Below are 13,571 nucleotides of genomic sequence, written 5' to 3'. Positions count from 1 at the left end.
ACAAACGAGAGGCCAGGGTCCTGCTTCATTTTCCAGCGTTCCTGTGCTCCCGGGGCCTGTAATTGCTATCATGTTGGCTTTACAATAAAACAGATCCCGCTCTGTCACATTACCATGTATTAGACCATTGCTCATGACTCCAGACTCTGAGTCTGGCTCTTTGCAGACGGAACATGCAAAGAAAATGGAACAGCCATCAGTCCAGTGAGTGGAGAGTACAAAGAACACCATGAAAGATCTCTTACTGTGGCATATCATTGCAAATGCACAGCAAAATGCAGCACTGAAACATCCTAAAGCAAAGAGCTATACAGGAGGGTGTACTGACTAGCTGTGGGGAACTGATAGAAGTGATGGAACAGTTTGCATTAAGAAAAGGCTATTCAGTGTTCTAACCAATTGCTTTGAAAGAGACATAATAAGCAGTCGAACTGGACTGCAGAGGGGGGTTCTTACATCGTGGAGAGGGAGTGGAGCGTGCTGAAGGCCCCGGGTGCAATGGTCGAGATGCGGTTGTCGTAGAGAGACAGCAGGCGCACTGAGCTGAGCCCTGCGAAGGTGGTGTTGTCCACACAGCTGATCTGGTTGCTCCTCAGCATCCTGCAGTAACACAAGTGCACACACCAGGCCATCAGGGGAGAGAGACAGGAAATGCACACTGGAGGCACAGGATGTAATATGTCATCTTATGCCACTGTGCTGGACTGGCCGGCTTCTCTAGTGTTGATTCAGGGATTTTTACATTAAGATTTTGCCCAGTCTGTCCTTCAGAAATTTGTTAAATGCAAAGTACTTCTCATTTGAGAGCCTCTACTTTCAAAGTTGACTCGGCCCCGCTCGATGCAGACAAGCCTGTGATTCACCAAAGCCGGTCTTGACGAATGCCAAGCAATAAGAGCCTGAGAGATGTTTCATGTGGTATCACCATGGTCTAGTGTAGCATACCAAGACTAAAGAAAGTAAAACATGCAGGCGTGTCATGCAACTCTGACACTGATGTCTCAGCTTCCACGTTTGGTTTCAGATCTTGTACATTCTGTTTCATTTTTAAATTCTGGAACTCAGTATTCAATGGAGGACATATGATAGTGAGTTAAAGACATGAAGACCCCCCCCCCAACATTACTCCAATTTCTCAGTTATAATTACCCTCTGGATACCGATCCTTGCTGTGTGGGATAAGAAATCTGTTAATATGTTAATAGTGAAGAAGAAGAAGACCAAGGAAAGTTTATTTTGCAGTTTATTTTAATCTCTTTATTACTTGTTATTATTATTTATTTATTACTTTAAATACCCAGGACAATCAAAAAGAGTATGAAGATGTGCATGGCCATCAATCATCAGTGTTGGGTTTGGTCTAGTCAAACACATTTGCTCATTTGGTGCAGTCCTGCACTCTGATGAGGCCTGCCCCCCAAGTGGTACAATAGGGCAACTAAACTGCACTAAGACTGCCATGGCCAGAAACTTGTTATCAGATACTCACTGCGTAAAATGAGTAAATTCAAACCAGAGCCTTTGGTAATGAACATGAAAATCAGCAAATTCTGCATTACTAACTCTGACAGCAGAGATCTGAGAGGCAGCAATTCGATTCAGGAACTATCTCCGATTTGATAGCCACTAAATTTGATAATTGGAGATATGTGCATAGTGCACGACTTCATTTATTTACTAGGATGCCTTTGCTTATCTCAAGATTCACTGATTGAAGAAAATCAAAGCATCCGATAAGCGTCCCTGGCTTTTTGAAGTCAGAGGCTAAATTAAAATGGATTTCACAGACTAAATGTGCATTATTTATTTTGCTTTCATCCCTTTGTTCAATGGGATATATTAGAGCCTACAGATCTGCCAGAATGCCGTAGTATAAAGAGTTCACATGTTCACAACAGGCCAGAACTGGACAGCACTTCCCCGGAAGCTGGCCCGAGTTTCCCTCGTGAGGAAACGTGGTTCAGGCGGCGCGTTTCAGCAGGAAGTGGGAAGGCATCACGGGAGAACGGACGGTCTCGGGCCAGGCCCAGAAACCCGAGCAGGGGAGGGCAGGGGTGTGGGGAAGGGCGGCTCACTCACAGGGTCTTCAGGCCGGTCAGTCCCCTCAGCATGCGGCCGTGCAGGCTCTGCAGCTGGTTCCCGGTGAGAAGCAGCTCCAGCACCCCGTCTGCCCCGTCGAAGGCGCCCTCCCGGACCTCCCGCAGCTTGTTGTTGCTCAGGTTACTGTGGGCAGAGACACGGGGGGGTCACCGCCTCTCACCGCCGCGCGCTGGGCTCGGCCTGCGAGCCGCTCGGCCTTCCTCGACACCCGCCCCCAGGCAGAACTGACACAACACGGCAGGCAGAGGGGCTCGGCGCTAATGGCAGTGATTAGTGCAAACTGGCGTAATTAGAAAACAGTCATGTGCTTTAAGTGGCTATTCAATGAGTCATCTTAGTCCTTTCACGTTCGTTTCCTGAAATGAGCTTCTCCAGAGTGTGTTAATCCACAGCGAGGAATTCCTGAAACCTCACCCTCTGAGAAACAAGCCACACCAGAGAGGAGGAGACAGTTGGTGTTCTGCTCTCATACCAACAAGTGTCACACCTGACTGCCGACTCAAGACAGGAGCAGCATTGATAAATCTTCCAAAACTGCCAAGTATCACGCAACGTATTGTAACACAATCTAATAACATAGGAGGTGAATAAAAGGAAGCCTGGTTATAGCACCTGTCCATCTTTAAAAGAAAGAAATGGTTTGTCACTAGTGGGTTTTTGACTAGGTGATCACTTCATTGTTCCTTCTTCCTCTCCTGCCTTCAGACTCGGAACAAAGTCAGCTGATCTAATTTGCCTTTAACGTTTTTAGGGTATTTTTCACATCTCGTCTGTATGAGAGAGGCTCACCAAGCAGAGGCGCAGGTCAGTAGACTTGAATATGCTGACACTATAAACAATATACTTTTCTCTATACACTACTGTATATAAACTCTTCTCTAGGAAGGAGACTCTGAAACTCTTCTGGCAGAAATAGATGGGTCTGACCCTTCACATGGACGATTTTCAAAAGATATGTAGCACAATGACCCTGTGATGTATAGCCGACCAGGCAGTAATCTGTTGCACTATAAAGCGCTAGGGGAAGTTTAGATATTGCCGATTTATTGCTTTCTGACAGAGCTGGATGGTAAGCAATTTCATGCTTGATAAATCATTACACTTGTTTCGTCCCGGCTTACGTTTTCATCTTCGTAGCGGACTTCAAACACTGAATGACGGTAAATCATGCCACATGGTCTGGAACATGTGGGCAGAGAGCACTGCTCCTCTTCCTGTGGTCATGGGCACTCCAGGCTGCACCACTTACTGCTTAGGAAGCTGTTCACCTTCTCCACCACTTTGGGCCAATTATTACAAAAACACCAGCATTTAACAGATACAAAAAGCAAGAAAAGCAGACATACATCTTGCGCAGGTTCGGAAGCTTCTTAAAGATCCCTGTGGGCTCCAGAACGGAGATTTCATTGTCATTAAGGCGCCTGATGGGAAGATAAAAACATCAGCAACACGGTGAGCGGACTGAAAACAAGAGCATCTCACAGTCAGTCAGCACGTTGGAAGCTCTGCTGTGAAGCTCTGGAGCCACACCTGGATTGGGTTACATGCTGCTGTGGATTGCAGTGAAAACAGTGTCAGTCTGACAGAACACCTTTGTTTCCCCTACATTGTTCCTACATACTGTATGTGAAAGTTCACATCGATTGCTCTGAGAACTCATCTTTCGTGGATCTAATGATCGCACAGTTATCCAAAATGCAATGGAAGACTAGTAGGCTCTGGGTGACACAGGCTGATTTCTTTAAATACAAATGGAGATGTTTTTTTTTCCCCCCATTTAAAGTCACAAACCAAAAGGCCAGAATTTGATTCAGGTGCACAGTGCCTGGAATTCACTTCAGCATGAAAGGGAGTTTATGCTGGCCTGTGCTCAGAGTGAAATAAAAAGCAAAGCCTGTGATTCCTTACAACTCTGTGTGCCGCCGGCTGTTGCTGCAACCTCAGTAGTCTCAGAACCTCTGTGGATCAGTGAACGCGGGGGCTCGTAAGAAATATTGAGCGGAAGAAGTGAACATGACTTTTAAAAATCCCAATCCCGCCGAGGCAGCGGATAAGGCGCAGTTGAAACTCTCTTTGTGTGACCTTTTCCCCGTTTCCCTGTCCCGGCACCGCCAACAGCCCAGCTTCAGAACCCAGCGCCGGAACAAACAGACGGCACCAGAGTGGTTCTGGGTAAAAGTGGTGTAGCGCGGCTGCCGGCGCCAGGCCCAGACGTTTGTGTCCGGTCAGCTGGCGCCGCCTGTCCGACGCGCGCAGCGGGGCAGGGGGGCGGCGGGGGGGGGGCAGGCTCTTACAGGTCAGTGGTGTGCTCAGGCAGGTGTGGTGGGAAGCGTCCGAGCTTGAGGTTCGAGCAGTCGACCAGGGTTCCCTCGCAGCGGCAGCGCTCCGGGCACACGAGGTCCTGGAAGCACTCCCCACTCAGCCGGGCGCGGTAGTCCTCGGTGCCTGCGCGGAGAGGAGCTGGGCATCAGGACAGACCCCCCACCACCAGGGGGCGCTCCTCCACTATTGACAACACACTGACTGTCTCACGCACACGTTCACATGCTGGTACTCGTATGAAAACCACAGATTCTCCTCGTGTTTCAGGGGTACGGCAAGGACCTGCAAGGAACCTACAGGCTTGTTGAGCACGGGAACGATCATCTATTTCCCCCCCCCCCCCCCTAAAAAGTCACACATACGAAAGAACTGAAAGCACTGACGTCAGGTCCAAGCAATGAAATCAGGAGCTGGTTTTTAACCAGCCCATTATCTCAGTGCGTAAATGTTGGAAACAATTCAGACTGAGTTGGATTTAGAGTCCCTCGGTCCCCAGCCGACACACACACGCTCCTCGGTCCTACAGATCGGGGAAATGGAGAGACAGTAAACACATGGAAGGAAAACAAGAGGCAAACGTCAAAACTACAAATGATACTATAAATCAAACTACAAAGATTTAATACAGATCCACTAACGCTGTGAACAAATATTGCCTCTGATGCCACATCTGACGCAGTTCAATCCAAAGAATGGGGCTCAACCCATGAGAGAACCGCCCATGATAAACTCAAACCCAGAGGCCTAAACACCAAACCCCTTCAACATGGAGCACCACTGCTCTGAACAGGACACTGACTCCTTCAGACGCAGGGAGGAGGAGTGGACAGGGCTGCAGACTGGCACCTGGAAGGTTACGGGCTTAAATTTACTCAGGTGAATCCCCAAAGAATATGTCCAGTTCTACCAATGTTAAGCCACCTGGGATAAAAACACCAACCAAACAAGCTGCTGGTGATACCTGCTTCTGTTAGAATTGTTTTCACAACCCCAAGACCTTTCGCAAAAGAAAAAAGACTATCTAATGAAAAAAACAGCTTGACACAGCAGCCTGTTTCTTTGTCATTTTCCTATTTTCCTACTGTTTCAAGTCTCCCTGTTGCAGTCGCACGAAGAAAAGCTGGAGAGTCCCAGGAGAGGTCACGCTCTGGAGGCAATCCGTGGGACAGGACCGCCGGACGCGATCACACCTGCGGCGTGTGTGCGTGTGTCTGCGTGTGTGTGATGTGAGCGGTCACCTTTCTCCTTCCACTGGCAGTGAGGACCCCCAGAAGCTATCCCAGAATGCCATGCTGCGTGCGAGTGCCCAGCGGTCCCTGGTGCTTGACGGAACCATGTGGAGCGAGAGCAGGCGGCAGCACATGGTTAGATCAAGCACAAGAGACAGCTGCACGAGAGGCAGAGTGAGGCAGAGCGAGGGCGAGAGGAGCAGCCAAAACAGAGCAGCCAGGAAGCCGGGCGCAGGCCAGGCTGAGAGGGAGGGTGGCGCCAGTCAACTCCCCCCCATGCACAGATGAGGGTCTCCACCCCGCACGCAGACGCCCCCAACATAGACGCGTCCCCAAATCATAAAGCGCCCTGGACAGCTGTCCGGAAGACAAGGGCCTTCGCGAGAAAAACAACGTTTGCCGTCAATATGTCCAAAAAAAAAATCACACACAGTGCATGAGTGCCCGGCGTCTGTCCACCATTCCGCTGCTTTGTTTAGTATTTTAAGATATTAAAGTCAGTCCTGGATGCAATGAGGTAACACCTGGTGCCGTATCAAAGATGTTGTGCTAGCAGTCACGTGTTTTTTTTTTAATCCAGCAGATGAATTCTGCTCTTGAACTACAGTCCCTGGCAGAACCCTGCAGCAGGTAATGTGAGCAGCAGTTTTATTTAAATCATCACGTCTCGCTTCCCCTCTTCAGTGAGATGAATAGTTTTGCAATGTCCTGCCTGCATTCCTGAGGCATTAACTGCTCTCTCTGAATTCAAGACCACTCTCCACTGAGTTCCAATTGCTTTTCCACCAGCTGAATTCCTAGTGTTCGACTCCTCCGCACCACAGTAGTGCATGTCGTCATGCAAGGATGTGGTTTAACCAAAGAGCCTGAGAATTTTACCTTGGAGCGTTAGGGCTCAATATCTGTCAATTCTGAATAACCCCTAACAGAGTTTCTACAGGATGATATGCCAGAAAATCCCACAGTATACGCTCCGACATCCCATATGAGTACGAACACCTTCAGAATAACAAAATGTGAAATGACCACGAAAGTCCTATGTTATCTGTGTTAGCTCTGTGACCAACTGCAATCCTGCATGACTTCTAAGGTGGTGTGTGTCTGCTCCCTTTTGTGCTTGGACACAGCTGCGTATTCTTTAGTTATTTCTAGGTCAACGGTGCTCATTTTAATTCACGATACTTTGGAGGTTTGAATTCTGCGGCTTTCCGTTTCCTCATTGTGACATGCAACGATCTCCCTCCATACCTTGTATACACAGGCACCTATGTGTGCACCTTCACCTGTACTTTAGCTTGTCTTGTACTTTAGCGCGTCTTGTCTAATTGAGGGCTTTTGCACCTGGGTGCCCCTTCAGTGACAGGGACACTAGGCATTCTGTGGACTCTCACTAGCCGAGGCCTTGAGTACAGTTTCTGACCCAGACCTGCCCTTCAAAACTGCGACCTTTAGCATGTTATGACACACAGAGGCAGACCCGACGTCATAGGACAAGGAAACTGGCTCACGCACACGAACGAATGAATAAAATGGAAACTAGATGGAACGGCATTTAAATTCAAGAGTGGGAGGTGTTTTTTTTACACAAAGAGTTGGGAGAGTGTGGAACAAGCTGTGCAGCCACACCGTTGAAGCCGATACCGGACGGGCTTCCCGTCTGCCGGCTGTCTTCCGTCCCTCCAGGTTTGGGCCGGCGTTTGACCAGCCCCGGGAGGGGCGGGGGGGCTGGGGATGGGCGCGGCGGGGGCACGACAGGTACCTGAGCAGCGGAACTTCTTGCCCTTGACTTGGCTGATGCGCTTGTTGGCCAGGCGGCGGGGGTGGCTGCAGCGCGCCCCGCTGGTCTCGATGGGGTTGTCGAAGAGGTAGTCGGCCAGCCACTTGAGGTGACAGTCGCACACGAAGGGGTTCTGGGCCAGGTGTCTGGGAGGAGAGGCAGACCGCGTCAGGTTTACCGCCAGACCTCTGTCTGCCTGGCTTTCACAGACCGAGCCGCCGGGCACGCGGGGGGACAGGCGGAGAAACACGGAGGCTGCAGGAAACTAAACTCTTCTCAGATTTCTTTATTCCCTTGAAGAAAGCAGGGATACAGACTAAAAGGAACAGCGAAGGTGTAGATTTCAAGCAGGCAGACCTGTTGTGTGATTCTGGAAGGGGCCAGTTTAGCTGTTTAGCTGTCTTTATGATATGGGACAGCTGTACAGTAGAGTATGCATTCTGTGACGGGTGTTTAACATGTTCCTATACCTCTATGAATTTATGCCCTTTAACATTCTGCGATTAAACAGAGGTTTTTCTTGTCTTTTGACATTTATAGGAGCACAAGACATGGGAGCACAGACTCGGATTATAAAAGACCCTGGAAAATGATTGGATTTGGTTTTGCTGTGCTCTCTTGGAGGGGCCCGTAAATTAAATACACCCATGTCAAAACGTCTCTGAGCTGCACTGTGACTCCTCACGTGCCTTGCAAGGAGATGATAGTCCTTTATTTTATTATATAGGGCGGTTAACCGAGAACAAATTCTCAGTTACAATGCTGACTTGCCCACCCATTTATACAGTAGAATATTTAGTGGAGAGATCTGAGCAGTTGAGCAAAGCACTTTATTCAAGGATACAAAGGCAGAATCACACCCAGGACTTGGGCCCATGACCCTACAACACCAGACCTACTACTCCAAACCGCTCCCTTGTGATGGTACATTAACCCATCACAGAATTAAACAGTAAGGAGGCTTTACCTTAATGAAAGAAGGAGGACACAGAACATAAAAAAACATCAAACAAGCAGTTATTTCCATCACCATGCTTACGTTTACTGAGATGTCACTCTCTGGTCCATTAATTTGACCATTTCAGTGTTTCTAAGCTACAGGCTGCCATAAAAGCTTTTATTATAGCATACAGAATAGGTTCTGAAAAGGTTCTTGGTTGTTCACTTAGGCTGAGCGAATCTGCGCAGTTAGACATGCAAAACTAAAAATCATCCTGCTTTCTGCTTCCTAGGTAGAGTGTGCACAAACGTGCAATGCATAAATCCAGTTGCCATAGGAGTCTTAAATATACGCATGCACTGTGACAAAGGCAGTTGTTCTTCTACAGGACTGAAATGTTTTTTTTCCCAACACTTACTTCAAAAACGAATTCTTGGCATTGAGAGAGCACTGCAGAAACTCCACTTTCCTGACATACCAAGAACATACCGTAAAACCTAACCAGGATTTTTTCCAGAGGTGTTTGTTGTTTTTTCTGACAAGAATAGAAGCCAACATGACAATGTTCGCTGTATCAGATCAACGAGCTCGCGCCCGAGGCTCCGCCTGACGCAGCTACAAGGGCAGGGCTACTCACAGAGTCTTAATGGAGCGCAGAGGGGAGAAGAGGCCTTTGCTGATGGTCTGGAGCTTGTTGTCGTACAGGGAGAGGAGGTTGAGGTTCTGCAGGTCCTGGAAGGTGTTCACTCTCAGGCAGTTGATCTTGTTGGCGTTCAGCAGCCTGCAAAACAGGAGACAGGCTGGGCTTAAGCATGCAGCCATGTGCGCTTCAGAGCAAGCAACAAACTACGGTCTGGTTCATTCCTGCTTTCAAAAGCATGAAGCTGGACGTTTTATTTAAACACTCAACAGAGAGCCCACAGGGCCCACAGGGTTTTCATTAAAACTTCACGATGAATTTGATTAATTATGAAGCCAATGCAATCTTTCTCCACCTCTAAAGCAAGCCGGTAACGGAATTATGATTTCTTCTTTGTTAAAAAGAAGTGCAAAAAGAGAAACTTCAGCATGCTTTAGGAAGATGAACAAAATTAAGAAGGAAGGAAATTATTTGTTAAGTTTTTTTGCAATGTGAAATGATTTGGTTTTCTTTTCATTAAACTGACAACCTTTGTGCCGATTCCTCCGCCATACGTACATTCAAAGGTGAAATTACTTTTAAGAAATGTTTCTTCATGTAAATTTAAGACAATTTCAAAAACACTGAACAAAGAAGAGCAGGAGAAAGACAGTATTTGGTCATTCATAAATAAGGGGTAACTATAAACAAAGCTGCTTTATTTACAGTTTTCTCTAGACAATAGTACCACACAAAGCAATAGGTGCTTTATGCTCTACTTTGCTGGAATAAAAAATACACAAATACAAAGCCCAGATCCTTCAGGTTTAGATTCTGGAAAGCAGGTGGCAACAAACTTGGAAAATACAGAAGGTCCAGCATCTGGTTGTGAGCTACAGCCACATTTGTGCCTTGTAGCTGAATATTTCTGCCATGTTCAAATTCATATTAGCACTTCAATCACTCCCCATTGGAATATTAATGTACTGTACCTCAAACACTGCCAGTCTGCAGTGTGCTGTAGTCTACCCTAAATTAGTGGAAGACTTTGTAGTGAGGATCTGTCACACTACATACACATTCCGTGTCGCTAGACTTTATCACAGCAAAAGTTAATTATGTGGAGACATGGAAGGCAGCAACTGTTTGACTTTTGAGATAAGAGAACAAGCCACTACCGCTGACTGGAAACGATCTGCGATTTCTCTATTAAAATCCACACATTTTTTGGATTTGCCCACAAAGAAAAGGAATTCCAGATTTTCAAGTGCTCTTAATTTAAGCAAAGATTTCCTGCTTTTTATTGGGTGCTCCTAGTTCTCCATTGAAAATAACCTTGCCACTCAGAAAATATATTTTTAAAGTTCACGCAACACAAACTGATTTTTTAGGTAAATAATAATGTAGGAGCACTGTGCCTATCTTGATGGGACAGATATTCACTCCAGTCAGGTATTAATTGACTCAGCTATAAAATGCATGTACAGTATACTGAAATGTCTTAACCCCAATGCAACAATTTAAAAGTGAGATCAAGCTGTAATCAGCAAGAAAATTGTGTAGCTGGCTAGAGGTGACAGTTTCACTGTGTAATCTTCAGGGATATTGCAACTGAAGGGTCACTGGACTATGTCAGATTACAGTGCATGAAATGACCCATGCATAACTAGTCATAAATGATTTTAAACACACTGCAAAGAGGACAATTCAAAGAAGATGTTTTAGAGTTGTGAAGACTTCTTTTTCAGGGGAGGGTCAGTGTAGGAGCTAAACGTAACACAACAGCAGTGTTAAAAGAGTTCATGGTTTGCAATACAGACGTACAAAGTTTGTGATCTGCCATTTTACACGAAGGAAAATGCCCACACATTAATATTCTTTATAAGATGTAAATGTGGACAAAAAGATACTGGTGATGCAAATGCATACTGCAAAGGATTTACTGTTTTCAGCTCAGTGCAATTATCTGAGCTGCAATGTTCTTCTTTACAGCAAAACACAAATGAAGTCACATATTTCTGGATTGTCGACGCTGTTAAACTTTGGTGATTAAAACAAAACAGCACGACCAATGTAGTGCTCAAAGACCCATCGGTGCAGCTTTCATCCCTTGATTTTTTTCTTTTTAGAGAAATATCTTTACACAAATTCTAGCTTCTACTTTCCTTATTTAAAAATGGGTGTTTATGTTTGATATGAATATAGTACACACATAGTACAGAACATATGAATGTGATCTATCTGTGTGTCTGTGATGTGCCTGTGATGTATCTAACCTCTGAGACCCCACAGCAATCTCATGTGTTGTTGGCACAGATGAGGCTTTGTAGCACTTGTTTACGATGACCCACAAGTTGTTTCAGTCTCGCTACAGAAGCCCTATCAAGTGAAGCCGTTGACATTTGAGCGTGTGTTGCTGTCGGCCCAACTGCTGTTGCTGGAAGCTACTGCAGTTCCTTGATCACTTAAAGTGGATTCCTTCCCAGACTCACCCCACCTCTGCTGGAACCCCAAAAGTGTGAAAGTTTAAATGTCACTCACAGCAGCTGGAGAGAAACCAGTCCGTCGAAGAGGCCCTTGGGGATCTCCGCAATCTTGTTCCCGTACAGCACTCTGCCCAGACACAGACACAAAACAAAACCACAGCTTATTGTCCCAAAGGCGTCTCGGAGAAGGGCTGCCCCTGTTTTGGCCTGTACCTAGGGGGTGCTCTCTCTGGACAGCACTCGAAGCACAGCTCTGGGCTGCTATTTAAAGACAAATAGTCTTCAATAGCTGATGCAGATCCATTCTGCTCTCGCGAGGTGCTGAGGGCCTGTGTGTGTGTCAGCCTGCCCTGTCGGACGCTCTGCTGGCTTACTCCGATCGCCTTCCTAGGACTGGCTGGTGCAGGGGTGAACATAAGCCTCCTGGTTTCACCCCTGTACACATTGTTTTTAAAAATAATTTGAATGTATGTAGGAAGCCGGCCGAGCTATCAGCTATTAACACGGGTTATTCATTTGGTGCATTATTCTTTAAAGATAATAGGAGTTTAACACATTGAAGTGAGGGCTGGCACTTCGAAACCGAGTGCATAACCACATAGCTAGTCAAGAAGCTTTCTTTTTGGCGTTGCTAATGCGATACGGCCCGCACGGGAGAGAGTTCTCCTCGCTCACGACAGGCGGGAGTGCAGGCTAGCTGAGCAGAGACACGCCGGGACTCACAGAGAGGTCAGGGAACGAAGGCCGTGGAAGGCGTCCACTGCTATCTCGGAAATCTGATTCTTACTGAGGTCTCTGAAACGACAAAGCGCAAAAAAATGAGCACAACGCAAACCACTTCCAGCCGAGCTGTCGTACACCTCGATAGAAGAACAGCCAGAGTAACCACCCGCATGATCCTCCTTTCCCACCTGTCCCTTCCCTTTCCCACCAGCTCCGTCTCATTATCAGATCGTTCTCTGTGTTCGGAAAGAGAACAGCAGAGCTGGTGATGACAGCAGGACTGAGAGAATCCTCCCCCACCAATAACCACCTTAGAAACTGCTTGCCTGCCTACCTACGACACAAGATGTAAAAATGTTATATAGTGGGTCCAGTGAGTACAAGGCAAATTGCAAGCGCCAGCAGCACATTAAATTTTCACATGTTGAGACTCCGACATGACAGCTGGCTGAATTATTTACAAGGCGGCTGTGGCGGCTGGAGCTTCTGGAGGGCGAGACCGGCAGAGCCGAGCCCCCCCCCCCGCGCGGGCTCGATCCCGCGCCGCGACCGGGAACAGGGTCAGCTCTACTCACATCCTCTTCAGCTTCTTGTAGGGGGTGAAGGCTCCGGGCGGGATGCTCTTGATCAGGTTCTGCTCCAGGCGGCTGCAGGGAAGAAACAGCCAGTCAGGGTGGGGGGGGCAGGGGCGGGTCTCTCCGACCACAGGGGTGCCACTCAGCAATCACCCAAGCCCGTTTGAGCATGAATTATTGAAACAGACTGAAAATCCCATCAGTACGGGCAGTAGTTTTGGACGCAGCAAATATCACAATAAGTATTGCTATAGATAGATGTTAGCTACGTACTCTAACCACAGTGTCTGCAAGAAAAGGATACGTGTGGCACTGAAACATGCACTTCAAGTACAGGTTCAAAATAAAATACCGCAGCTAATGCTGATGATAATGACACTATGCCGAACTAAGCTGTTTTTGCAAAATAAGGTCATCTTATTTTGGCCTTGCTTTAACTGTACCTACTGGCAACTTAAATAAAGCCTTTACAGTGCTTTGCGTTGCTACTTTCGGTTAGGTCCCTTCGCACTTCAGTGCAAGAACAAAACTGAGAGGTCCTGCAAAGAAACGTGGGAGATCTGGAAGTAGGTTTAGAGGCGTCTTCACGAACGATACCAGCGCCAGCGAGGATTTCAGAGCGAGCAGGGCAAGTGGCCCCTTTCTTTAAAGACACGTATCCTAGCCTGTAGAGCATTCTGTTGATCCAACCATTCATTTAAAAATCTTCTCAACTTTACATTGCATAACAGCCACTCACAGACTCTCTGACCTATAGTGCCTGTGGGAAAGTCCTCAAGAGTTATAAAAAGCATAAAGTA

At 47.0% G+C, this 13,571-nt stretch overlaps 1 protein-coding gene across 3 annotated transcripts in view; it reads right to left on the bottom strand.

The window, feature by feature from the left end:
* The window catches only part of slit3 (slit homolog 3 (Drosophila)), a 181,783-nt gene that overhangs the window by 33,451 nt on the left and 134,761 nt on the right, over positions 1-13,571 (bottom strand). For all 3 annotated transcript variants that reach the window (XM_088604744.1, XM_088604745.1, XM_088604746.1), the window contains 9 exons: positions 12,772-12,843; positions 12,197-12,268; positions 11,529-11,600; positions 9,006-9,149; positions 7,411-7,574; positions 4,395-4,545; positions 3,447-3,521; positions 2,080-2,223; positions 457-600 (listed from right to left, as the gene is read on the bottom strand). In XM_088604744.1, the coding sequence (XP_088460870.1) occupies positions 457-600; positions 2,080-2,223; positions 3,447-3,521; positions 4,395-4,545; positions 7,411-7,574; positions 9,006-9,149; positions 11,529-11,600; positions 12,197-12,268; positions 12,772-12,843 (1,038 nt within the window). The remainder of the gene's footprint in view (positions 1-456; positions 601-2,079; positions 2,224-3,446; positions 3,522-4,394; positions 4,546-7,410; positions 7,575-9,005; positions 9,150-11,528; positions 11,601-12,196; positions 12,269-12,771; positions 12,844-13,571) is intronic.

This window comes from Lepisosteus platostomus, chromosome 13, assembly GCF_059453375.1.
Source record: "Lepisosteus platostomus isolate fLepPlt1 chromosome 13, fLepPlt1.hap1, whole genome shotgun sequence".
Lineage (NCBI taxonomy): Eukaryota > Metazoa > Chordata > Actinopteri > Semionotiformes > Lepisosteidae > Lepisosteus > Lepisosteus platostomus.
Note: the sequence above shows the minus strand (reverse complement) of the source record. Positions and strands in the feature narration are given on the sequence as shown.